Source organism: Hypanus sabinus, chromosome 15, assembly GCF_030144855.1.
Source record: "Hypanus sabinus isolate sHypSab1 chromosome 15, sHypSab1.hap1, whole genome shotgun sequence".
Taxonomy (NCBI): Eukaryota; Metazoa; Chordata; class Chondrichthyes; order Myliobatiformes; family Dasyatidae; genus Hypanus; species Hypanus sabinus.
The window spans coordinates 21,231,740-21,258,655 of NC_082720.1; the positions used below are offsets into that span (position 1 = coordinate 21,231,740).

A 26,916-nucleotide genomic window follows, 5' to 3' on the forward strand; every position below is an offset into this window, starting at 1 on the left:
AAAGTGCCCATATCTTTGACTGGACGCATAAACATTCTAAAAATGTCAAAGTTCCTGTACCTTTACCAATCTATCCAACCTTCTTCTCCATCATCTTTCTTTTATTTATTAAAGAGAATTTTTTCTAATTTTACCTGGAATAATAGACATCCAAGACTCAGGCTTTCCCTATTATATCTGCCGTATGATAGTGGTGGCTTACAGCTACCAAATCTTAGATGGTATTTCTGGGCAGCCCAAATTAGAGCAGGAATGTTTTACTTTGTTAAGGATCACTCCCCTACTTGGGTCTCAATGGAATCCCAGTCGATCAATATCCCTCTAGAAATTTATGTGTATTCAGCAGATAAGAAAAAAAACTGGTCAAACAAACTAAAAACCCCTTCTTAAAAAATACAATATTGGTTTGGCACGAGGCTCTTGCGTATTTGGGAGAGGCATTGCAGTTATCCCAGTTTACTCCTATCTTCAGTAATGATAGCTCCAGCCCGGCAGATCAGACCCTGATTTTAAAACTTGGTCGACCCAAGGCATAGCTAAGGTGTCTGATCCTTATAATGGCAATATATTTATGTCATTTGAAGAAGTCAAGGCCATATATGTAATTCCAACAAAACACTTTTTTAAATACCTTCAGTTGTGAGGCTTTATTATGTCCAGGCAAGGTTACAGTTTGAAGCTCCCTCCTTTAGCTACCCTAGAAGACATCACTCTGAAATTATCTGAAGCTAGGGGACACGTGTCTGTATTATACAATTTATTTGCAAGTAAATGTAAAGAGTCATCAAGCAACATACTACAAGCATGGAGAGCTAATTTGCATGAGAATCTGTCAGAAAAAGAGTGGTCAGAAGCTTGTTCCTTGGTTCAAACGCAATCAGTGAACACTCATTCTAAATTACTACAATACAAATGGATAACCAGACAGTACATTACTCCAGTCAGGTTGCATCACTTTAACCCCAACATTCCAGGCACATGCATTAAGTGCAATCACTAAAAGGGGTCTCTGTTCCATTGTATGTGGGAGTGACCCAAGATAATCTGCTTCTGCTATTTATTTATCTATTTATTTATTTATTTATTTGTTTGTTTGTTTGTTTGTTTGTTTGTTTGTTGCATTTTAAGAGAATTACATAGAATGAATAGAATGTTAGAATAGTAAAAAAAGTGAAAAAAGTGAAAAAAATTAATACTAGCCTTCCCCCTCCCCTTAAGCCTCCCCCCTTAAACCCTTATATAAAAAAAGAAAACAAAAGAAAGAAAGAAAAGAGGGGGGAAAAAGAAGATTGCCTGGATATCGGAGGATCCCCACATGCTCCATGGAGTTCAAAATAATTTTAATTTTAATTTTCCCCAATTACTTTATAATTTTATCTTCAAAGGACCTATATATTTAATCCTATCTTTTGTAGATAGGGGTGCCAAATTTTCAAAAATATATCATATTCATTTCTTAAATTATAAGTAATTTTTTCAAGCAGAATGCAGTTGTATATTTCATTATTCCAATGATCCATAGTTAAATACGAGTCTGATTTCCAAGTAACTGCAATAGCTTTTTTGGCTACTGCCAATGCAATTTTTATAAATTTTTTCTGATACTTATTCAATTTAAGTTTCGGTACTGTCCCTTCAATGTCACCTAGTAAAAATAATATTGGACTATGTGGGAGTTGTACTCCAGTAATTTGTTCCAGTAAAAGTCTTAAATTTATCCAAAATGGTTGAATTTTAAAACAAGACCAAATAGAATGTAAAAGAGTACCAATTTCTTGATTACATCAAAAACATTGGGCAGATAGATTTGAATTTAATTTATTTATTTTCTGTGGTGTTATATATAATTGATGTAAAAAATTATATTGTACTAATCTAAGTCAGACATTTATTGTATTTTTCATACTATCAAAACATAATCTTGACCAATTTCTTCCATCAATTTTAATATTTAAATCAGATTCCCATTTTTGTCTTGATTTATGAATTCCTGGTTTAATTGTCTGTTTTTGTATCAAATTATACATATAAGACATAAATTTTTTAATTTTTCCTTTTTTAATTAAAGTTTCTATTTCATTAGGCTTTGGCATCAACATTGTTTGACCCAGTTTATCTCTTAAATAGGCCTTTAATTGTAAATAACAAAAAAGGGCGTTAGTTGATATTTTATATTTATTTTTTAATTGATCAAATTACATCAATATACCTCCTTCAAAACAGTCACCTATATATTTAATCCCCTTTTGAAACCAATTATGTAAAAGTTTATTATCCATTGTAAAAGGAATATGCCTATTTTGAATTAAGGTTCTTTTTGCTAATAAAGATTTCTTTATCTCATCATTCATATTTACCTTATTCCATAAATCAATTAAATGTCTTAATACAAAAGATTCTTTCTTTCCCTGTATCCATTTGGATTCCCATTTATATATAAAATCTTCTGGTACATTTTCTCCTATCTTATCTAGTTCTATTCTAATCCATGCCGGTTTATCTTCATCAAAAAAAGGATGCAATGATAATCTGCTTCTGAAGAAGGTGCTGGATTTGTTAAGTCAAACTATTGGGAAAAAAAGTGTCCCTTGATCCTAAATTATGTATTCTGAACATTTATCCAAAGGACTTTGTAACCTCCAACAATGTAAGGTCTCTGCTTAATATTTGTTTTTTGGAAGGCAAATGCTGCATAGTCTATTCATGGAAGAAACCAACAACCAGTGGACTCTCACAGTGGCTGAAAGGAACGACTTCTTATCTTGCTCTAGAAAAGATAAGCTATATTACAAAAAACAAACTTGGCAAACTTTGGGAAATTTGGGACATTTTCTACAAGTTTCTGGAGAACAATATTCAGGATGATGAAAGTAAACTGAATTAACTGCTTTTTTAATGGTGGGGTGTTTGTTTTTTGTGTTTTTTTTCTTTTGATTTCTTATGTACTTTATTTTTCCCTTTTCTTTAATTTTGTTGCACTTTAAAACCTATGAATGATTTAAAGTTTTTTCTTTTCATTCTGAAAAAGTAATAAAGTGTTGTTTTAAAAAATGCCATCTTGCAAGCATTCTAGACTCCATCTCTTGGGATCCAGCACCAACCTGATTGTGTGAACCCCAAGGTCCTGAAGGAGTGTGCTGAGCAGCTGTGTGGAGTTCTCCAGTGCATTTTCAATCTGATTCTCAGCCTGGAAAGGGTTCTGACTGTGTGGAAAACATTATGTGTGCTCCCAGTACCCAAGAAGGGCCAACTGAAAGTCTTTAATGTCTACTGTCCAGTGGCCCTGACCTCACTCATCATGAAGACCCTAGAGAGGCCGGTCCTGGCTCACCTCTGACCCCCCTGGTCAGATCAGCCCTCAATCCCCTACAGTTTGCCCACCAGGAGTGCATTGGCGTCGACAGTGCTGTCATCGATACGAACGTGCCAATGGACAGGATCAGAATAAGCTGCAGAGGGTTATACACACATCTAGTCCCATCATGGGCACAGGCCTCCCTACTATCAAGGACACGTTCACAAGGCGATGTTTCAAGAAGGTGGCATCCATCATTAAACGATTCAGGAACAGCTTCTTCCGCTCCACTATCAGACTACTGAGCAATCCATGAATCCGTGAACACTACCTCACTGGTTTCTCTCGTCATGCACCACTTTTATATATCCATTTCTCATGCTAGCTTTATTAAGTATTGCACGTACTGCTGCTGCAAAACAAATTTCACGGCATAAGTTAGTAATACTAATTACACATTGCATGATACTCCTGCCGCAAAGCCACAAATTTGGTGTCATATATTACTGATAATAAGCCTGATTCTGATTCTGATTCTGAATTGAACAAAACTTTGGTGTGGCTGAATTTGGAGTATTGAGTGCAGCCTGTTCAAGTACTTATAGGAAAGATATCAAACAGCTTGAAAGAGTGTTGAGAAAACTTACAAGGATGTTGCTGGGAATTATGGCCCTGAGTTATAGGGAATCGTTGAATCTATGAGGACTTTATAACTTGGAGCACAGGTGAATGAGGGGTATCTTGTAAAGGTATATAAAATTATGAAGGGTATACTGTAGATAGGATGAAGTCATATAGGCTTTTTCCCCTCAGCTTGAGTGAAACTAGAACTTGAGACCAAAGGTTTAGGGTGAAAGGTGAAATATTTAAGGGAAATTTGAGAGGAAAAGGGACAAAAGAGATTTCAGATGCTGTCATCTGACACAGCATACAAGCTGCTGGAGATATGCAGCAGGCTGATTAGCAATTGAGAAGGCTCATTTTGGACCTGAAACTTTGACTATCAATTTGCCTCTACAGATGTCGCTTGACCTGCTGATTTCCTCTAGTAGTTTGCTCTGTTTTTACTTAAAAACAAATAACAGGTTAAACAAATGTGTTTCTAAGCTATTCAAATCAGTGTCGTGTTCTCAAGATCCTATCCTACACAGATAAACAAAGTTGTGGCAAAACGATAGCATAGGATATTAGTAACATATAAACTGATTATTTCCATTACATTTAACATAGCGCAAATACAGCGGGGTGCAATGAAAAGTGAAACTTGGTTGCAATCACATAGTTACAACACACAGTACATTACACATACAGAAATCACACAAGTCACACAGTGGGGAAAATGTCACGTGAAATGTCAGCCACACTTACACCATGTTCTCATGTAAACGTTCACTGTGTAAGTTATTGTAGCAGATGTAGAATCTAAAATAAAGATCTTGCGCTTTCAGTATACTTTATAGTTTCAAACGCTGTGGGTGTAAATACCCTTCGCATACACGGTGCAATTTTACCGACTATTGCAGAATTCTTGCTTTTTTAAAAATAATTTTATGATTATACGCTGAAGATTGCGCCATAAAGTATATTTATTCCTCTGCAGTTGAGAAGAAATGTACCGTAGTGACGAACATGTTTTTGCGGAACGTTTATCCACCGGATGGTGAATGAGGTGGCACCCACGGCCAGCGTGGAGGAACTTTCCTGCCCCCCGCCGCCCGTCTCAGGCCTCCGATACCCGCCTACCCCTCTGTGCCAGGCCTCAGGCCCGGGACCTCCGCCGCCTGAGCCCCTTCAGCGGCCGCCGGGTCCCGGAGGGGTGAGGGGACCCCCGGGGTCTGAGACCACTGTGGGAAGGAGAGATGGCGACTTTCTCCTAGCCTGCAAACGTCCCGTTACCACCGGGCAAGGGAGTCCCGGGAGTTGAGGATTTGTGCGGCTGGTTAGTTGCACTCGATGATCGCTGTTCCAAGTGACAATGCCCGAAGAGCTCCACTAACGTACCTCCGCCGACAAGCCTTTGTGGCCACTGAGTGCACTGATCTGCTGGCAGGACTCGAAGTTTGAAGCTGGTTTCCGAATGTATGTCATTCGGAAGGACTGTTGAGAATACGAGGCTTGTCTGCAGATCCGCCACATCTTTTGCCGATAGACTATGTAACACAGCCAGGAACAGATTAAGAGCTAAGGAGTGAAAGAAAATGATGTACTCGTCTAGACGAAAACCCATTCTCTACTTCACCAAGGAGGACAGCAGGTAAAAATAATGTTTAATAGGAGAAACTGGGGATATCTAAATTTAATTTACTAAAATAGTGTAATATTCTTCAGTGCACTGGCTGGTCACTGATCCAGCACTACATTTAGTGTAGAGACCACTGTTAATTAATTAACCCAACAATTGATTTCTTACATGCTAAATTTGTATTATTAATCTCTTGTGACTAAGTATGTTGTGATACCTCAGCATTTTAGATCAAGGTCTTCGTAAAATCTATTAAAACTAATTGGGTATATGTACTTTTGACTTTGAAATATCTCTAATGTATTGGAAAATAATTGTATAAATTATTACATAAACTAAATAACACTTCAGAAGGGATGGAGTTAGTTCAGGAAAGTGGCACTGAGGGGAATAATCTGCTGTTTTACTGACTGACAACCCAGGGACAGGAATGGTGCTTTGTCTCACATCTTTTATTTATTGTCCCTGTTTATTTTCTTATGTTTGTGTAAACCATTTTAAATGAAAAGCTTCAAAGATCACTTAACTTTGTTCTGAAGCTCTTGAGTTGTCCCTGAGTTTACTGTCTGTGTTGGTTATTGAAACTTGAATGTTCTACATAACTTATTGACTACACTACAGCTACAAAAGGGATCTTTGATCATCATTTCTCAAGTCTGTTATTGACAGATTTTAATACTCTCATACTTCTAGCTGTTAAGTACATCAGGCTGGGGCAGATTTTAATCCACTGCTTCCAGTGTATAATGTGATATCATGTCAGTGTGTTTGCATCAGTAGAAATCCTTCAAGTCAAATGAGGATAAAGGTGAAGGCTATTTCATGAAGTATAATTGGATTTCTGATTTGAATGGCTGCCTCCTATTTTTCACAAGCAACTATTCAAAGTTAGGATGTGTAGGACTGCTCCCTTAAAAACCCTTCTGGACTTTGAGGAGTGGAAGTTTATATTGAACTGCAGACCCATCCTGTTGGATTGATTCTTAAATGGCCTTGTAAGATTTGTAATTGTACCATTATTGTTAGAATCAAACACAGATAGAATTATACTTGAGGGGCACCCGCAGCAGTAAATTCATACATGGTAAAGTGGAGGCCTGCGGAGTCAACCTTAGCAATTCCACCTCATGGCATCTGGGAACCAGTATCTGAATTGGGAGAGCTGTCCTACAGACTATACAAGAAACAGCCCAACATGCTCATACTCAAAGAATCATGCCTTATTCAAAATACCATCACAATCCATGGATAGGTCTGTTAAACCAGAAGGTCAGACACATCTGAAGAAGTGGCATGATATGTGCTGTATGATGGTGACACATATGGGGCATGAGGCTGTAGTCCATTGAGTCACCAGCATTGACTCCAGACTCCACAAAGTTCCATGTGGTCAAATGTTGGAAGGAAACTATCTTTTAATCTACACCGTCCTTTAAGTTGATGAATCATTGTTCCTCCACATTGGACACATTTGAAATCAATATTGAACATAGAAAGGACACAGTGTAATCTGGGCGGGGACCAATGTACATCAGCACTGGACATAGATTTCAGACTGGGTCTCTGGCAGGTAGTGAGTGAACCAACACAAGGGATAATGCAATTTGACCACATGTGCATCAGTCCACCTGTGGCAGATGTATCCTTCACCATAGCATTAACAGAACTGCCCATTGCACTGTCCTGGTGGTGATAAGTCTTGTCTTCCTACCAAGGTTGCTCTGCATTGCTTTGTGTGGGATACCCCTCACTCCGCCATTACTATCAACTGAAGGGATGATCGGTAGTTCAATGACAAGTGCAGCAGCAGACATGTCCAAAAATATGACACCTGTCTATGAAGCTGCAAAACAGGATTTTTTGTGTATTAAGTAGCAAATACTAGGTGCAAAATAAGGAATCTGACAACCAACAACCCCATCAAAACTCTGTAATCCCAGCACAGTTAATCATGAATAATGGAAGACAAACAGTAGGATGAAGTTCCAAGAACTTCCTTCAGAATGGTGAGATCTGGGAAAATTGTCCCAGTATGTCATATTCGCATAAACAGGATAAATTCAGTCTGGGTAATTACTGCCCAATCAGTCTACAGTCATTCATTGGCACATTGATGGAAGGTGCTATCAACAATCCTGACAAGAAGTGCTTACTTCGCTGCTTATTGATTAGCTTTCACCAGGAACACTCTGATCCAGACCTCATCGCTCCCTTGGCCCAATCTCTAGAAATGAGGTGAGACATCAATCAGCTTTTGGCTGAATATGCGATCCATGTGCTGTGGTACATCTGAAGTCGGTGGGCACCTAGGAATATACTCCATTGATTTGAGTCATAGCTCCTACAAAGAAAAATGATTGTAGTTGTTGTATGTCAGTCATCACAAACCAAGGAAGACATCACTACAAGGTTTCCTCAGAGCAAAATATATCTTGATTTGTTTCATTAATGACCTTCTTGCTACCTAAAGGGATGTTTGCTAAAACAAAATACACAAAATTCAATTTCATTAAAAACTCCTCTGTACTTAAATGTGGGAATACCTAAAAAAACATTCAGGCATGAGTAATTCATTGGCAACTAATATTACTGTCACAAAAGTGCCAGACAATGAGTTTAACAACCAATTCCTGGCATTCAGCTTTACCCCAATAATAATGTCCTGCGGATTACCATTGACCAAAAATTCAACTGGGTCAGCCCTGTACAAACTATAGCGATAAGAAAATCTTTGATGGGTATCCATCAGCGAGTAACTCATCTCCTGATGCTTCAAACCTCTACATCATTCACAAGGTAGAAGTCAATAGCATAACGGAATATGCTGTACGTGGGCAGATGAGTTTGGCTCCAACAATTCCCACAACCTTGGCCTCATCCTGGACAAAGCAGCCTGCTTGATTGTTTCCTTATTCACCACCCTAACCGTTCATTCCTTTCATTTAGCTATTGATACTTCATTAAAAATATTTTCCTTTCGCTGTAATGCTGTCCTAAAAGTACAGTGGATTCTGGCTAATTGGGCCATCGGTTAATCATGGCAGCCACTAGTTTGGGACAACTCTTAAAGAACAAAAACTAATTGAAAAAATAGCCAGGATTCCTTTCATTTGTTTGGGATACTATGGCACTTAATTGGGACAGGAGAGGCTGTTGCCAAACAACTTCTAACTAGTGTCAGACACGTCACTTGTGTGGGCGTTTGACACTACAGTGTGCTTACTGCGAACACTTTGAATAATGTCAGTTGCAAGTGCTTGTGTTCAAAAAGCAGCGATTTTTGTCACTGAGAGTCTGCAGGAAATATGCAATAAGACAATACAGACAATTACTCACTGCGGTTTCAAGATTTCGGGCTTGGAGATGCCAGAAACAGCCAGCTGTGAATATGAAATGACTCCGCACTGGTGAAGGGTTTTGGCACATAACATCGACTGTATTCTTACATAGATGCTGCCTGGCCTGCTGAGTTCCTCCAGCATTTTTTGTGTGTTGCTTTGGATTTCCAGCATCTGCACATTTTCTCATCTTTGTGGTCAAACCAGAGTTTTATGGAGTTACAACATTACCTCCTGGCTCTTGAACCCTTAGTTACTTATAATTAAACTAATTTCAGGAGACTGTGCAATTTTTACAGCATATTCATGAGGCCATTCCAGCAATTTTAACTAAGTGCTTTTAGTTCTCTAAGGATTTACATGTATAAATGTGCATTTTACGTGAATTGGCCAACACTTTTAGTAGCTAAGGTAGTCAGAATACACTTACAGCAAAGTAATTAAATAGCCTTAAAGGAGGAAGTACTATATAAAATTACAGAGCAGATTAAAGGATAAATGCCTTAACTTATCATTCCTGCTGGAATTTTGCTTCATCAGAATAAATTAAAAATGGTAGTGGTGGTGGTTATGGAACACTAATAACCCAGTTATATTTAATCATTTAATTATAATTAATAATTAAATAAATATATTTCATAATAACATTGTGATATCCTCTAAGCTGGTTCTGAACATGATCTGCCTTAGAATGTAATCATGGCAATCTGCTTCACCCGAAGTGACCTCTCCCCTGATTGTCTTGTTTTGTCTGGCAGGGCTCCTGCTCTAGTTGGTCTCTCCACTGAGCAGTCAAATTTGTGAGTGTCATGTATTTTTTGCTCTGTATGTATACGTGTGTGTGTTGTGTTTGTGTGTCTTTTATAATATGTGGATATCAGTTGTAAAGTGTGCATGACTATCCAAATATACTTAATGTGCACTTAATGCACCTGTGGTTTTAAAGTATTTCTAACGTGCTGGTTTACAAATGTACGGAATGGTCCGGACTGCTGAGCACCCAGTGTCTTGCCTGAATGTATCAGTATTACAAAGGCATATTTGTAATGACCACCCAGTACGTGCAATAATGTTAGTGCCGCATACGCGAATGTTAATTGAGACCTAGAGGGGATGTCTGTTTAGAACAGAGAACAAGGAATTTCTTTAGCCAGAGGGTGGTGAATCTGTGGAATTCATTGCCAAGGGCAGCTTTGGTAAACTCTTCATTAAGTAACTGTGCTGTGGTCCTTTCCAGGTCAGGCCTGCTACTAAGGATGTTACCCAGGAGATGTTCCATCTTTAAATTGTTTTGTACGTTTGTAGCCCTTGGATTCTTCTCTGTCATGTGGCTGCAGTATAACTGTAGAATAAGCAGCAGTCAAAGCAGCAAGGATGATGCCTCAGTGCATGTGTCCTGCCAGGAGGAAACTGATGATCCAAGCTGGGGCCCTCACAAAATTGCCATCATTGTTCCCTTCAGGGAGCGTTTTGAAGAACTTTTGAGTTTTGTCCCATATATGCATGCATTTTTAAAGAAGAAGAAAATCAGACACAAGATTCTTGTAATCAACCAAGTCGATCACTTCAGGTACTGGGCTTTAAAAGGTATAATATTTACATAATATCGCTGTAGGTTGTTATATCACATAGTAAGAATCAAACTTGTACATATTACTGTATATAGTATTTATGGAAAGTCAAAAAAGAGAAAGTCTGCAGATGCTGGAAATCTAAAGCAACACACACAAAATGCTGGAGGAACTCACCAGGTCAAGCAGCATCTGTGGAAAAGAATAAATATTGGAAGTTTCTGTACCGAAGAAGGGTCTTGGCCCTAAATGTCAACCCTTTATTCTTTTGCATAGATGCTGCCGGAGCTACTGAGCTCTAACAGCGTTTTGTGTGCGTTGCTGGATTTTAATAATAGAATTTCCATTTTCAATAGCAAGGTTCATCAGAGCTGTCTGATGTAACTGGGAACTCTTCAGTATTGTAATCAAACTGTTTTTACATAATTTTCTGATGTCACTAGGTATGTTAGTGACTCCTTTCCCAAGATCATGAATTGTGCTTCTCTTAACCTATAAAAAAGCTAAATTAAATCTTTGTAGCAGCAGTACTGAAACCCAGGGGAATTCCAACTTTGTTTAAACTTATACCGTTAATAGACTGTGTTTTAAGTTAAGCAGCAGGGCCTGGCTATTGGTATAAATTGACGGCAACTAATCACCAGGAAAACAAAACAGTAGCAAGAAAAGAAAGCGATCTGTAATCCATTAGTGCCAATATTCATAGTAAATGTAAAGCACAGTAATTGCTGAGATAAATGTATATTTGACCTGATATTAGCTCCAATTTGTTAAGTAATACTTGACCATATATTTTGGCAATGTTTAGAATAACTGCATTTGTGTCATTCCTAATGTCTCATATTTATCTAGTATTCAAAGAAAATGTCCATAGACATAATTTTTGAGTACCCTCCAAAGGTCTGTATTGTGTTAGAATACTGTAGCAGGATTTCCAGAGAAGGCAATTTCAGGGAAGCTGGGAATAGGAATAGGGGCTGGGGAGCCAAGCCCAGCATGAGCATTAGGTGGAATAAGGCACTGACCCAATGTAAGTTAAGGCAAAGAGATGCCTGCATGTTAAGTGCCAAAATCTGAATTGTTTGACTGTTTTTGTCATTTCATTCTCAAAGCCATTTCATTCTAACTATTCTCAAAGCCAGTTGATTCAGAATAAAGCTGGACCATAATGCACTCAATCAGGCTGGTGAGTGGCCAGGTGTTTAATTAGAGGATGAATTTTAATGGCGATGCCTTCCTCCACTACTTTGGGAGAAGAGTATGTGAATCGCAACAGGCAACAACAACTTGTAAACCATGCTGGGCTGTTTCACCGAAACATAATCTAATAAAATTTGACTGCAACTTTTATAAGATCTTAGGTCAGGTGAGGTGTTCAGTAGAGTATTAAAGAAAGAAAGAGAGATAAAGCAAGAGGTTTGGGGGGGGACCTCCATAGTTTATAACGCAGGCAGTTAAAATAATGTCTCCTGTAGGTGGAGCTATTAAGATCAGAAACACTCAGAAAGACAATTGGAGGAACGCATAGCTCAAGAATACTGAAGAGAAAATGAGGTGGGACTGTGGAAGAACTAGAAAATGAGTTTGAGAAGTTTGAAGTACCTGCACATGCCTTCAATGTGGACGTTTCGTTAGCATAGTTATATGTGGCTTTCTCTTAAGATTATGTATAAAAATCTAGTTATTTTCATGTTTGTTTAATTGAATGCACACTGCATAGAAAAATAATTATGATCCTGATAGCATTCCATGTTGGTGCTGAAAACTGCTTACCACAGTCTAAATCCAGTTTTATAAAATATCCTGACTGTCATTTTGGAAATCAGTTGGTAGATTGGCCCAGTATTTCAATGCACAAAGTATTGGGCAATTATCAGCAAGGTGGTGGAAGAAGTCACCAGATCTTGCTATAACATATATCTGAACATGAACAAGAAGTGAGAGTACAAAGATCTTTCCTTTCTCAGGGCAAGTTTGCAAAATTTGTAATTTGGCTCTGCTCAACATCCTTTAAACTTTGCTCCCCTGCTAATCATTTAATCTCTCAGAATACAGGGAGGTCTGAGACTCGATGACTATTTGATAACCATGGTATTGAAAATAATCGTTTCTAGCCTTAAAGAAAATGTACTCTATATGGATCACTTAATTAATTTTAGCAGCCAATAATACCAGTTTTTAAAAATATTTAAAAAAAACGAATTAGAAAAAGGACCAAAGGATCCTATTTTTTCATTTTGGGATCCTGTGTGTGTTCATGTTAATAACTTTCTGCCCAGATTTAATCGTGCCTCTTTGATAAACGTTGGTTTCTTGGAGAGTGGGAATGATACCGACTACCTTGCTATGCATGATGTGGACTTGCTGCCCCAGAATGAAGACCTGGACTATGGGTATCCTGAGAAAGGACCTTTTCATGTGGCATCCCCAGAACTTCACCCGCTCTATCATTACAAGAACTATGTGGGAGGGATACTCCTCCTCACCAAGCAACACTTTGAACTGGTGAGTAACAATACTGCTTGAAGGAGACCAAGTAAAAAGAAGTACTATAGCTATCATAGTGCTTAATGCTCATCACCATTTTAAACTGTGAAATGGAATTATAAGAATATATGTAAATAAGGAAGTAAGACATCACTAAGCCAAAGGGCTGAATAGCTCTCTGTGTCCTTTAAAGAAAAGTGAAATTTAAGTTTCATGAGCTAGAGCAGTTGCACAGTATTTCAGAATATAATTCTCAAACACTTTTTATAATTAAGAGTTGTAACCTGCTGCACTTGTATTAGAAGCTGGAAATGTAAATTAAGACTGTGAGCACTCAGTTGGCTTTGAAACTATACAGAACCGGACATCAATTTCAGTATAAAAATCAGTAAAGAATGGATTTGTATTGTATAAAGGATTTAACCCAGCTTAGGAGTTTGTGCAAATTGTCCTATTTTTCCAAACACAATGTATTTCCTTTGCAGTGCAATGGGATGTCAAACCGGTTTTGGGGATGGGGACGGGAGGATGATGAATTTTATCGTAGAATAACAGCAGCAGGACTTCAGGTAATCATCTCGTACCACTATGCACAAGAGACTTGCAACACTCAATATGAATATTAGGCAGGTTAAAACTCTGTTGTGAAATTCTTGTTTGATCTATTTTCTTCATTTTCTTGGCTGTGACTCTAATATACTCTTTTCAACCTGTGATCTCCTTTCGTGAACTAGGGTGAAGCCAAAATACCACTTGAGAATTGTTGATGGGACATGTTTTCTAAAATATTCCCATTGTGCTTTGGTGACTGAAGTGGCAGTAAGCAGTAAACTTTCAGTTCAAGTTCGTTTATTGTCATCTGACTGTACAGATATATAACCATTCGTAACAACTTTCCTCTGGACTACAGTGCACTTACACAGCATATGTCACACAGAGCACATAAACCAAATTATTATACTATAAATATGTTAATAATATCATTCAAAATGCATAAAGTAAAATACAGCACAGGTAAAAAGTAAACAGCTTGCTGATCTATTGACAAGATCTCGGTGGTGACAGGGTATTCCTTAGTCTCACAGCCTGAGGGAAGAAGCTGTTACCCAGTCTGGCGGTCCTAGTCCTGATGCTTCTGTACCTCCTTCCTGACGGTAGTGGATCAAATAAATGGTGGGTTGGGTGGTAGTGCTCAACAGTGCTCTAGGCCTTTCATCAGCAACGCTCTCAGTAAATGTCATGCATAGGGGAGAGGGAATCTCTGAGGATCCTCTTGGTGGTTTTTATTGCCCTCTGTAGGGTCTTGCAGTCCAATGCTTTGCAGGTTCGCTACCACACAATGATGTGGCCAGACAGGACATTCGGTCGTGCTCCTGCAGAAAATTGTTAGAATGAGGGCAGGGAGCCTTGCATGCCTCAATCTCCTTAGAAAGTACATGTAGACATTGCTGTGCTTTCTTGACTGGTGAGGAGGTGTTGTGGATCCTGTTTAGATCATCTGTTATGTGCACACCAAGGAACTTTGTGTTCCTCACTCTCTCCGCAGCAGAGCCGTTGATGTGCAATGGAAAATGATTTACATGTGCCTTCCTGAAGTCCACAACCATCTCTTTTATCTTGTCTATGTTGAGACACCGGTGATTGTTCTTGTAAACACGTGCAAACAAGCTGGATGAACTCAGCAGGTCAGGCAGCATCTGATGAATGGAGCAGTCAACGTTTCGGGCCGAGACCCTTCGTCAGGACCGAAGAAAGAGGGGGCAGGGGCCCTATAAAGAAGGTGAGGGGAGGGTGGAAGGTGCCAGGTGAAAAACCGATCAGAGGAAAGATCAAGAGGTGGAGGGGATAGGCAGGAGAGGTGAAGAAGGAATGTAAGGGGAAAGCACTATGTGTAGTAGAAGAAGGCAGAATCAAGAGAGAGGTGATAGGCAGCTAGAAGAGGAGGCAGAGTGAAAGTGGGATGGGGGAAGAGAGAGGGAGGGAATTACCGGAAGTTGGAGAATTCGATGTTCATACCAAGGGGCTGGAGACTACCCAGACGGTATAAGAGGTGTTGCTCCTCCAACCGAAGTTTGGCCTCATCATGGCAGTAGAGGAGGCCATGTATGGACATATCCGAATGGGAATGTGAAGCAGAGTTAAAGTGAGTGGCAACCGGGAGATCCTGTCTGTTGTGGTAGACGGAGTGGAGGTGTTCAACGAAGCGGTCCGCCAATCTGCGTCGGGTCTCACTGATGTAGAGGAGGCCGCACCGGGAGCACCGGATGCAATAGATTATCCCAACAGACTCACAAGTGAAGTGTTGCCTCACCTGGAAGGACTGTTTGGGGCCCTGAATGGTGGTAAGAGAGGAGGTCTAGGGACAGGTGTAGCACTATACAGAACCAGATATCAATTTCAGTATAAAAATCGGTAAAGAGTGGATTTGTATTGTATAAAGGATTTAACCCAGCTTAGGAGTTTGTGCAAATTGTCCTATTTTTCCAAACACAATGGATAAGTACCAGGTGGGAGATCTGTGGGGAGGGACGTGTGGACCAGGCAGTCACACAGGGAACGATCCCTGCGAAAAGCAGAGAGGGGTAGAGAGGGAAAGACGTGCTTAATGATGGAGTCCTGTTGAAGATGGTGTAAGTTGCGGACTACCCGATGCAGATGGGGGGGACCACTTCGTTGAGCACCTCTACTCCATCCGCCACAACAGACAGGATCTCCCGGTTGCCACTCACTTCAACTCTGCTTCACATTCCCATTTGGATATGTCCATACATGGCCTCCTCTACTGCCATGATGAGGCCAAACTTAGGTTGGAGGAGCAACACATATACCGTCTGGGTAGCCTCCAGCCCCTTGGCATGAATATTGAATTCTCCAACTTCTGGTAATTCCCTCCCTCTCCCTTTCCCCATCCCTCTTTCACTCTGCCTCCTCTTCTAGCTGCCTATCACCTCTCTCATGATTCTGCCTTCTTCTACTACCCATAGTGCTTTCCCCTTACATTCCTTCTTCACCTCTCCTGCCTATCCCCTCGCTGCTTCCCCTCCCCCACCCCTTGATCTTTCCTCTGATTGGTTTTCCACCCTCCCCCCACCTTCTTTATGGGGTCCCTGCCCCCTGCTCCTTCAGTCCTGACGAAGGGTCTCGGCCCAAAATGTTGACTGCATCTTTCAACGGAGGCTGCCCAACCTGCTGAGTTCATCCAGCTTGTTTGTACGTGTTTATTTGACCACAGCATCTGCAGTGTACTTTGTGATTGTTCTTGTACCATTTGACAACCCTCTCTTCCACCTCTCTGTGTGCCGACTCATCACTGTTGCTGAAGAAACCAACCACTGTGGTGTCATCAGCGAGCCTGATGGTGCAGTGTGAACAGCAGTGGGCTGAGCATACAACGCTGGGGGGCACCAGTGCTTGGCATCAAGGAGCTTGAGATGTTGCTGCCAACTGAACTCATTGAGGTCTTTAAGTCAAGAAGTCAAAGATCCAGCTACAGGGAGGGATATTGAGTCCCAATGAGGACAATTTATCCACCAGCCTCTGAGGGATAGTCATGTTAAATGCTGAGCTGAAGCCGATGAACGACACCCTGGCATACAAGGTATTGTTTTCTAGGTGGGACAGGACGGAGTGGAGGGCCAAAGGTATGGCATCATCAGCAGAGCGGTTTGAGCAGTAGGCAAACTGGAAACAGTTCAATGTAGCTGGAAGGTGGGACATTATATGATCCATTAGCAACTGCTGAAAGCACTTCATAGTTGTTGAAGTCAGTGCCACTGGGAGGTAATCATTTAGTCAAGATACCATTGCTCTGTTGGGCACTGGAATGATGGTGGCTGCCTGCAGGGACTGGACTCTTTCAAAGGGATAGTAAAGCTGTCCATTAAGACCTCAGTTAGCAAGGCCACGCAGTCCCTCAGCACCTGACCAGGTATGTTTTCAGGCTCTGCAGCTTTACGTGGGTTTACCCTGACTAGGATGCTCTTAGCCTCAGCCATGGCCAGACAAGGTTGCTGTCCTTGATGCCACATAATTAACTTGGTAAAATCATGCGTAGAAAGCACTCAACCTATTAGGAAGGGAGGTTTTGCTGTTGTTGACACAAGGAGTGGATTTGCAATTGCTTATGGTTTGCATACCTTGCCACATGCGCCTCGTGTCCCTAGTGTCACAAAGGTGTCTACGGATTTCCTGTGCGTACTTACACTTTACCTTCTTGATTGTATGGGAGAGTGTGGCTCTTGTTGACCTAGAGTCGTCCTGTCCCCGATCTGACGGTAGTGTTCCAATTCCTAAGCAACACATAAACCTCTGTAGTCAGCTGTGGTTTCTGGTTTGCCCTGGTAGTGTAATGTTCAATCATGGTAACGTACTCAATGCCTTTTCCTATGTAGCCAGTCACCAATCCTGCATATTCATCAATGCTGACGTGATGATCTTGGGTAGCTGCATCCCTGAATGTGCTCCAGTCTGTGCTTTTTGAAGCAGTCCTGCAACACTGAGGTGGCACCTTCTGGCCAGGTCCTGATCTCCCTGTGAACTGGTTTGACTCACTTAACCAGTGGTCTGTATGCAGGGATTAGCAAAATGGATATATGTTCTGAGTATCTGTGGAGAGGACAGGGGATAGCCTTGTGGGCCCCACAAATGTTAGCATAAACCAGATCTAATATATTCTCTCCTCTGTTTGCAAATTTGGCATGCTGGTGGAACTTTGGCAGGGTTGTTTTTAGGTTGGCATGATTGAAGTCACTAGCAACAATGAAGAGACCATCAGGGTGAGTGGCTTTGAGGTTGCACATTGCCCCGTAGAGCTGCAACACTTCTCCAGCATTAGCACAGGGGGCGATAAACATCAGTAATCACAATGGCAGTGAACTCCCTGGGCAAATAGAAGGGTCTGCACTTCACCATTTAAAAACTCTTATCTGCAATGAGCAGTGGACCATTACTATCAAGGTGTTCACACACCAGTTCTTGTGATGTAGACCGACACGGGTCTTGCCGGAGGTCAGGAACATTGCGTTTGTACATTATGTTCTTTCAATAAAGCTTTTTTCCCCCCTCCAATCATTATGATAATAGCACTTTCAAATAGGAACATAAAAACAGGAGCAAGATTAGGCCATAAAATCTCCTGAGACTGTGCAACCATTCAATAAGATAGTGTCTAAATTTCCCACTTTATTGACATTTCCTGATTCGTTTTGTGATCGAATGTTATTGAATATAGTTGATGTCTGAGCATCTATTCGACCTAAGGAATTCCCAAAGACTCATAATTCTGACTGAAAAGTGGTCTCTTCAGCACTAAATAGCTGATTGTTTATCTTGAAGGTAGGTTTCCCTATGTCAGTAGCTTCTTTGCATCTATCCTGTTAACCCTTCTTATAATTTTACACATTTCTTTGAGACCTTCTCTTGTTAGACTGTGGTGAATGCCTGCCTGTTCTGCTTAGTCTCTTGTCACCAAGTAACATTTCATTGAACATAGAACCTTTCGCAATACAATGCTGTAGCATTTTCAATATACTTCTATAAATATAGTTGGAAATGAGAAAATGCCATTGGAAACACAAATTTTAAATAATTCAAAGTTTTTTAAAAAACATACAGATCCAGTTACTAGTATCATTGAAATGGTTCAATTTCTGAGTAAATTAATTATTATTATTTTTAAAATTTGTCCATTAGTGCCTGAAAATAGCTAATTTTAAATGCTGCAAATAGGGAGAATTAATGAAACTTGCCAAAGTGCTAAATGTGAGAAGGCTTTGTGAACATGGCCAGATTCCAATCCAGTGTTGTTTAAACTGGCATGAAGTGTGTACTGAATATGTCTTATGTTTTAAATTCTTCAAACTGCGGCACAGGTTTGGCTTGTGTGGGAAACGGTGCTGAATAAACTTTGCAAAAGGTTGCTTCACTTAAAAGCGATGGTTCAAATAGTTCTGGTTTCCACTTTAGCACCTAAGAAAGTGATATCTGATGAGAGTTCCTCACTTTCTTCAGCCTGGATATTTTCTTCTGGCTTCTGTTTCTTTATGATATTCGCAAGTCAGATTGGACTATTTTGTATCAAAGTTTTCATGAAGAATTTCATGTATGAAGTGTAGAATATGAAATTCCAAGATGGGATTTTTTACAGTTTTGTTAAAGTTGGATTCTGAGGTCGGATTGACAAGAAATGTATATATTCAGTAGCCAAACCGCATACATTATTTCATTGGAGGATATCCTGGAAATTCTGAGCATATCACGAGAGGTGGACGACAGAGATCAAGTTTCAGGGCATAGATAGGCTGATAGTTTTTCAGAACACCACCTTTCAACTCATAAACATGACTCCTGAACATGTAGTTGCCTAACATTTTAATACACCAACCTCCTCCCACTTTGCCCTTGCTTATTTAAATATAGAACTTGGCCATTCTTAGTGTTCCATCAAAACCCAAAGCAAACTTGAGGAGTGACATTGCGTCCTTCAACTAAGCAGATTACAAATTATGTACTTGACGATGAATTCAATATCAGTTAGCTAGCAATTTCTACATTAAGACCTTGGATTTTTGGCAATAGCAACTATTTTTAGACTTGTTATCTCACTCATTTATTTCTCTTCCTATTATTTACCTTCTCTGCATATATCTTTTACATTTAATAACATCATCTATTCCACTGAACTCCACTGGTCCTCGTTTTAAGCTCTTTTCTTTCATGAACCTTCCTTTTTCCTCCTGTCATTCTTCCTTTCTTTGCAATTTACAATGTTGTTTTACTTCAAATTTCTCCCCCCAATTCTGATGAAAAGTCATCAGTGTGAAACATTAACTCCTTTCTCTCTGAACACTTGCTACTTGATTTGCTAAATAATTCAGTTTTTTTCACATTTGCAGTACTTTGAGTTTTGTATTGTTCAAGAGTTTAGCTACAGTTCTAGCCTTGTACAAATGATACTGATTTTTATAAGCTGTAAACAATATTTTTGCTATAAAGACTGAGACACATATTCCCCAAAATATTGTAGAGCTGCACAACGGAGGGAATGTGTAATGTAATTTTAATTTAATGGTGGAATGCATATATTTCTATAATTGCAAAAATTTCTCAGCCATCTTGCTTACAGTTTTTAAGATAGAGTATGTTACAAGTGTTAACTTATTCAGGTTGTTATATATTTTATGCTGAGTGCATAGTATATCTTTTTGCTGCTGAAAGGAATTAGATCTTGTTTTATGGTCTAAGCTGACGAATTACTGTTCAACTCCACTCTTTAAAAATTAATGGATAATTCTGATATGAATGAGTAAATCTCATTTGTTGTCTCAAACACTAAATGGGAAGGCAAGCACCTTCTGCTGTATAGCAGACTTAAAATATAAAATGGTGGAAAATCTCAACGGGTCAGGCAGCATCTGTGGAAAGAGAAACAGGTAAAATTTCAGTTCCAAGTCCCCATGAAAATTCAAATGATTTTTGATCAGAAAATGAATTGTTTTCTTTCCATGGATGCTGCCTGACCTGCTGAGTATGTCCAGCATTTTCAATTTTTATTTAAAATCTCCAGCATTTTCTGTCTTTTGATCTTTTGAAAGAATGTATTTTACTTTGAAATTGCAGCTTTACCGTCCTACTGGAATTCGGACAGGATATAATACCTTCAAACATTTCCATGATCCAGCGTGGAGGAGGCGAGACCAGAAGAGAGTGTCAGGACAGAAGCAGGTATAGATTAAACTCCCACAGTTACCAGCGGGTGTGAGAGGTTTAAAGCTGAAATAATTGGGTTTCACTGAATATTGTAACACCAAAGTAGTCACAACAGTTCGCATCAACCCAAAACCATAAAAACCTTTCTCCACAGTTCCTGCCTGAATTACTGACAAGCTCCAGCACATACATATTTTTATATAGTCCAATCAACAGTAGTGAGCTTTTTCTCCACTACTGGTATCAGTAGGAGACAATGATCTTATTAGTATTGAAAAATAACTTATTAGTATGGATGGTAGAAGCAGAAAATATGAATGGTGAAACAGATAAAGTTTCACAACGATAGGTTATTTGTTCTGATGATCAGTTATGTCTGAATGGTTAGCTCTGATTCTCTCCCTGGTGATGTTACTGAGTGTTACCAGCATTAACTTTTTCAGGTTTCCACGCTTGATTTTTATTTTTTCTTTGTTTTGCTGTTCGTTTGGGCAGACAACTGAGTGTGTTCTCTGCTGAACTTGTCACTGCTGTTTGGCCTGACAAGGTATTTACTATTATCCAGGCATTCATTATTACCAACGAGAACAGGCAGTAAGTACACAGCAGTCATCATGAATAGGGACAATGGCTTGAGAAAGGAGAAATGCCATCGTCATTAATAGCATAGTGATGTGGTTTGGCTGCAGTTAATTCCAAGAGGGCTCTGCTGAGTTATGTGGAAGTGTCCCGTATTCATCAGTTTCAGTGTGTATCTGGGAATAATACAGTAGTTTTGATCAGAATGAAAGTAACTTATTTAGTTAAAATTTAAACAGTTACAGGTTGCCCATAGTTCAAGCTATTGTTGCATGTTAATCTCACTGTCACTCTCTATCATTGTAGGTAGTGATAACAACAGTGGATTATTTCTGTTTTCTCTCCCTGTTGGGAAACTAACTGGTGCTGTTCAGATTTGGAAGTTGCTATTTGAGAAAATTTAGATGTCATTTCCCATTTGCTTCTAAGGATTGCATCCAGTAAAAGAATGGCCCGTATTAACATTTCGTGGTGTGTGCTGCTGATAAAACCACTTAAACAGACTTCCTGCCTGCTGCTAAACTGTGCAGACTAAAAGGCCCTATGCTAGGTTGCCAAACCACAACTGTCAGGGGCACAAAAGCTGGATTAAGAGGAGGAAACAAGTGTTACAGCTGCTGAATGTTGTCCAGCAACCTGTACCAAGCACCTAGGTTTGAATCAGACTGCCTTTGTGATGTTGTCCATAGGTGAATAGAGAGATACTCAATCTAGTCCTGTACATGATCACAGCGTGGATTCCAGATAGCTGCTGAGGCCTGTTTCACCGTATCTCAATTCTTCAAAGGAATAAATAGTTCTGGGTGGGGGGGGGGGGGGGTCCTGTTATTTTTCAACAACTGAAAACATTTCCAGGTAGTCCTGCCATTGCTTAAAGCAGTAGAAAGAAGGAATAATTGCATATTATTATTACTTGCTACTGTAAAGTAATGGGAAATAGTTAGCGGACCAGTATCCAGCTGATGAAGCTGCAGTCTCAAAGGTTCAACAACCTGGCTTCAATTTGAACCTCTTGGCACTTTCTGTATGGAGTTTACATTCACTCTGTGATCATGTGGGTTTCCCCTTGGTGCTCCAGTTTCAAACAATAAGAGTTGATAGGGTCAATTGAACATAGTAAATTGCCCCAAGTGTGCAGGTGAATAGATGATTCCAGTGGAAGTTGATGAGAGTGTGGGGAGGTTAGGTTAGAGAAAATTAATGGTGAATATGACTTTTCTTTCCTGAGGTTTGATGGTTTTAGAATTATTGATTCACATCTGTTTTAACCCCTTCCCCACTTCTCTTATCTATTAACAGGAACAGTTTAAAGTGGACAAAGAAGGTGGATTAAGGAACTTGAGATACAGTGTGGGGTCGAGAACAGAGCTGACGATCGCAGGGGTACACTGCACCATCATCAACATCTTACTGGAATGTGACCTAAACGAAACACCGTGGTGCGTAATAAACTGATGGGATATAAGACAGAAATGGTTGGATCTCTTCTAGCTGATATGGAACTGCTGACTATGTGGATAGACATATCGCTCTGTGATTTTGGGCACCAGTTTCTATTGGTGATGCTCTCAGTACACGATGTGGTACCAAGTTTTGGGATAGGATAGGAATAGTCTATGGGTGACGTATTGATCAATGTTACAGGTTCTAGCTGCATTTGACAAGTTGGTTACAAGAATCCCTGTCTGAGTGGTTAGCAATTTAAAAGTTTCTTCATGGGAAGTTGCTCATAAACTAGCAAAATCTGTTTTTTCTCCAAGTCCTTATCTTTTTGTTAAGGTCATAGCCGATAACCCGTTTTAAGTGTTCTCTTGATGGACTGTATTTTGTCAATTCAATGAGGAAGCAGAGGCCTTCTGCCAATATTGCAGAACAACATCATCTGTTACCTTTCTGTAAAAAGACCTTTATATCTTGTGTTACCCACTTTAGAAACAATGCCAACCCTAGCATTACAATTCAGAGACCAATGGATTCTCCTCTTGTTCATGGAATGATGGAACAGAAGTTTACAAAGAATATTGAAAACTCCATATCAATGTGTCTGCATTTGTCACTGAACATGGTTATGACATTATGATAAACGCATTTACTGCTGTCAACTAGTTGACGGATTCATCATGCTGATTTTGAAACTCGGCCATTGCAGTGTTCTTGGTTACTATATGTACAGTTAGAAAAGCTACATTCCAAGCCAAGTTGAGAAGATGGGAATGATCTCACAATTAAGGTAAAGAACAGTCTGTTTTATATTTTAACTGATAATTCCTCTCAAACTATTAATTAAAATAATTGGCTACGTGATTTCACAGCTCCTGATTTTGGGGGTCTTCTTGCCTTTAACTGTTCAATGAGAGGGAACAATGCAGAAAGCGGCACACAAAATGCTGGAGGAACTCGGCAGGCCAGGCAACATCTATGGAAAAGAATACAGTCGACGTTTCAAGACTGATGAAGGGTCTCAGCCCGAAATGTTGACTGTACTCTTTTCCATAGATGCTGCTTGGCCTGCTGAATTCCCCCAGCATTTTGTGTGTGTGTGTGTGTGTGTATGTGTTGGTTGCTTGGATTTCCAGCATCTGCAGATTTTCTCGTTTGTAATGCATAAAGCATATGCCTTGATTATTCTGCCATCCAGTGGAATATGTGTAGTATTACATCATGAATCACAATCAGCTTTCCTAATCACTGTATAATATGGACATGGATGGACACTTCCAGGACCTGTATGATTCTGACATTCATAAGAGAGGGATGAAGAGATCTTCAGATCTCATTGTTTTTTTTGTTTTATTCTGCTTTGAAATTGTATTGTAATCCATGAGTTACAATTCTTGGGGGGGGGGGGTGGTTTGGGATTTTACTTAACCTGTAAAAATCATCTCTCTAAAATAAATTGTGAACAGTGGCCAAGGATCTGTGTGGGGAGACAACAGAATGAATTGAAACAGATTCATTGTAAGAAAATCATGAAATATTGACAGATTTGTTTCTTTATTCATTGAAGGACTCAATTTTATTAAAGTATAGAGCATTTTAATGGCACAAAGTTTGCTTTTTTAAGAACATTTTGTAAGGATACTTATGCATTAATGACTGCTGCAGGTCTACAGCAGTGGCAATGTCAGTGTCCCCTATCATTCGGTATTTGTGAATGGGATGTATAGAATATCTGTAAGTGACCCTAAATTCAGAACAATTTGTTAAACTTATGGTTTACTTTAGTGTTTTACAATGCTTTGCAATACAAGACCATCAAAAATGGATGATGATAAATGGATGATCAGTATTAATGAATGGAAACTACAAATTCAAAGCATTTCTTCATTGTATTTATTTCTTACCTTTTCAGATTATTATAGTAGAAATAAATTAATTTTACCAATTTGTGTTGTGGTTCCTTAATACAGAAAGCTTGTTTGAGAAAATGAGTTTCTCTTAGGGGAAATAAAGAATTCATTGGGTAGTTAGTTCTCTTGTTTAGATTGATTTTAATTCAACTCAGTGGGGAATAATTATCCCTAATTTGAGAGGCAAAATTGTACAACAAACTTCAATAGGAATGTTTAAGAAACTATCCCAAATCGAGGAGTGGATGGAAGTGAAGAATATTGAAAGGGATAAAGATGGACTTGATGCAAGTTTACTATAGAATGTAAGAAGTTTATGTTTCACTTAAATACATCTGGAACTTAAATTTGTCTTGAGCAAATGTGTCTAAAGAACATTTGCTAATAATTGTCAAATGAATTTCCTTCCTAGAGCATTTGGCATACTAACTTATTCCATTTTAAAGCTCCTTCATCAGTCAGTACTCAATCTTGAGTCTCCCTTGTTAAAGTTCTGGAAGATCTCATAATCTCCAAAACACAGCTCCTTTTTGAACCCTGCAGCAGCACACTCTGCCAGTGAGACTACGTATATCCTCTCTGAAACATCATTCTTAGTTCTACAACATTCAACATTGATCAGAATAGCCATTTTCTTTGCACGTTTGTTACACATTGTAACTCGTGCAATTGCTAATTACTAAACATTTGTATTCTTTCAGCCTCCTCCTACCTACCTGTATGCTGCCTCTGTGCAATATTATCCATAACAGCAAGGTCGTCTTCCATGTGTATACCAATCAGGGGAAGAAGGGAATGCATATCAGGTACATGCAGTCAGGATCAAATGAGATGATCAAGGAGTATAAGAAATATAAGTGAACTCCAGAGAATTCAGGATGGCTAAAAGAGGACATGAAGTGGCTCTGGAAGACAAGGTAAAAGAGAATCCTAAGGGGTTCTACAGATATATTAAAAGCAAAGGGATAACAAGGGATAAAATTGGTTCCCTTGAAAATCAATGTGGTCATTTATGCATAGAGCCAAAGGAGATGGGGAACAGCTTAAGTGATTTTTTTTTTGCTTCTGCATTTACTGTGAGATAGACACAGGGTCTGTAGAACTGAGGCAAAAGAGTAGTGAGGTCACAGACCGTATCCGGATTACAGAAGACAAGATGCTTGCTGCCTTGAGGCAAAGTTAGGGTGGATAAGTCCCTCGGGCCTGATAAATCTCAGACGTAATGGGAGGCTAGTGTAGAAATTGCAGGTCCACAGATTGGCAAAGATATTTAAAACATCCATAGTCCCCCATGGGTGACATGGTAGGGCTGGAGGATAGCAAATGTTGTTCTGTCATTCAAGAAAATCTCTTAAGAATAAGCCATGAAATTATAAACTAGCAAGTCTGATGTCAGTTGTGGGTAAATTATTGGAAGGTATTCGACGGGACAGAATATATAACTATTTGTATAAATAGGGTCTGATTAGGTACAGTCTACATGACTTTGTACAAATGTTTGTAGATGGAAGGTCATGTTTAGCTAATCTTGCAGAGTTTTTTTGAGGAGGTTTTCAGGAAAGAGGGAAAGGCAGTGGATGTACATGGATTTTAGCAAGGCCTTTGACAAAGTTCCGCTTGGGAGGCTTGACCAGAAGATTCCATCACTTGGTATTTAGGATGAAGTAGTAGACTGGATTCAGATTGGCTTAGTGAGAGAAGCCAGAGAGTGGTGGTAGATGGTTGTGTCTTTGACTGAAAGGTCTGTGACAAGCAATGTGCTGCTGGGATTGTTGCTGGGTCTCTTGTTATTTATCATCTATATTGATGATTTAGATGATCATTTGGTAAACTGGAGTAGTAAATTTACAAATGACACCAAGATTGGGGGCATCATATACAGTCTAAAAGTCATCAAAGCTTTCAGCACGATTTGGACTAGCAGGAAAAATGGGCTGAAAAATAGCAGATGGAGTTTAATGTGGACAGATGCGAAGAGTTGCACTTTCATAGCACAAACCATTAACATTCCATTGACATGAATGGTAGGGCACAGAGATATGCAGCAGAATAAAGGAATCTGGGAATAGAAATCCATAAATCAGTGAAAGTAGTGCCATAGGTATAGAGGGCCGTGAAGAGAGCTTTTGGCACATTGACGTTCATAAATCAGGGCACGTTGAGTTCAGGAGTTGGGATGTTATGGTGAGGTTTCATAAAATGTTGTGAGGCATAACTTGGAGTATTTAGTGCAATTCTGGTCACCTACCTACTGGGAAGTTATCAATAGACTTGAAAGAATGCAGGGAAAATTTACAGTGAAATTGCCAGGAGTTCAGGACCTGAGTAATAGGGAGAAGTTGAATAA

General features: G+C 39.5%; 1 protein-coding gene across 2 annotated transcripts; it reads left to right on the plus strand.

Annotated features, from left to right (window-relative positions):
- Nucleotides 1–1,698: 1,698 nt before the first annotated feature.
- Nucleotides 1,699–23,477, plus strand: b4galt7 (xylosylprotein beta 1,4-galactosyltransferase, polypeptide 7 (galactosyltransferase I)). 2 transcript variants are annotated; one of them, XM_059990109.1, is made up of 7 exons: nucleotides 1,699–5,549; nucleotides 10,113–10,445; nucleotides 12,726–12,951; nucleotides 13,419–13,502; nucleotides 20,551–20,655; nucleotides 22,519–22,658; nucleotides 23,152–23,477. In XM_059990109.1, coding segments are annotated over exons 1-7 (945 nt in total). In that variant the 5' UTR covers nucleotides 1,699–5,493; the 3' UTR covers nucleotides 23,153–23,477. The 2 variants fall into 2 exon arrangements, with proteins under 2 accessions (XP_059846092.1, XP_059846091.1); XM_059990108.1 differs by having other exon boundaries at nucleotides 1,716–4,691; nucleotides 4,896–5,549; nucleotides 22,519–23,477.
- Nucleotides 23,478–26,916: the final 3,439 nt, after the last annotated feature.

What these genes read in the sequence shown, in the direction of transcription:
- b4galt7 (XM_059990108.1), top strand. Translation starts at nt 5,494, where the DNA reads ATGATGTACTCGTCTAGACGAAAACCCATTCTCTACTTCACCAAGGAG. An exon ending in CCAAGCAACACTTTGAACTG is followed by an intron (nt 12,952 to 13,418) that starts GTGAGTAACAAT and finishes TTTCCTTTGCAG; the next exon opens with TGCAATGGGATGTCAAACCG. An exon ending in TAACAGCAGCAGGACTTCAG is followed by an intron (nt 13,503 to 20,550) that starts GTAATCATCTCG and finishes TTGAAATTGCAG; the next exon opens with CTTTACCGTCCTACTGGAAT.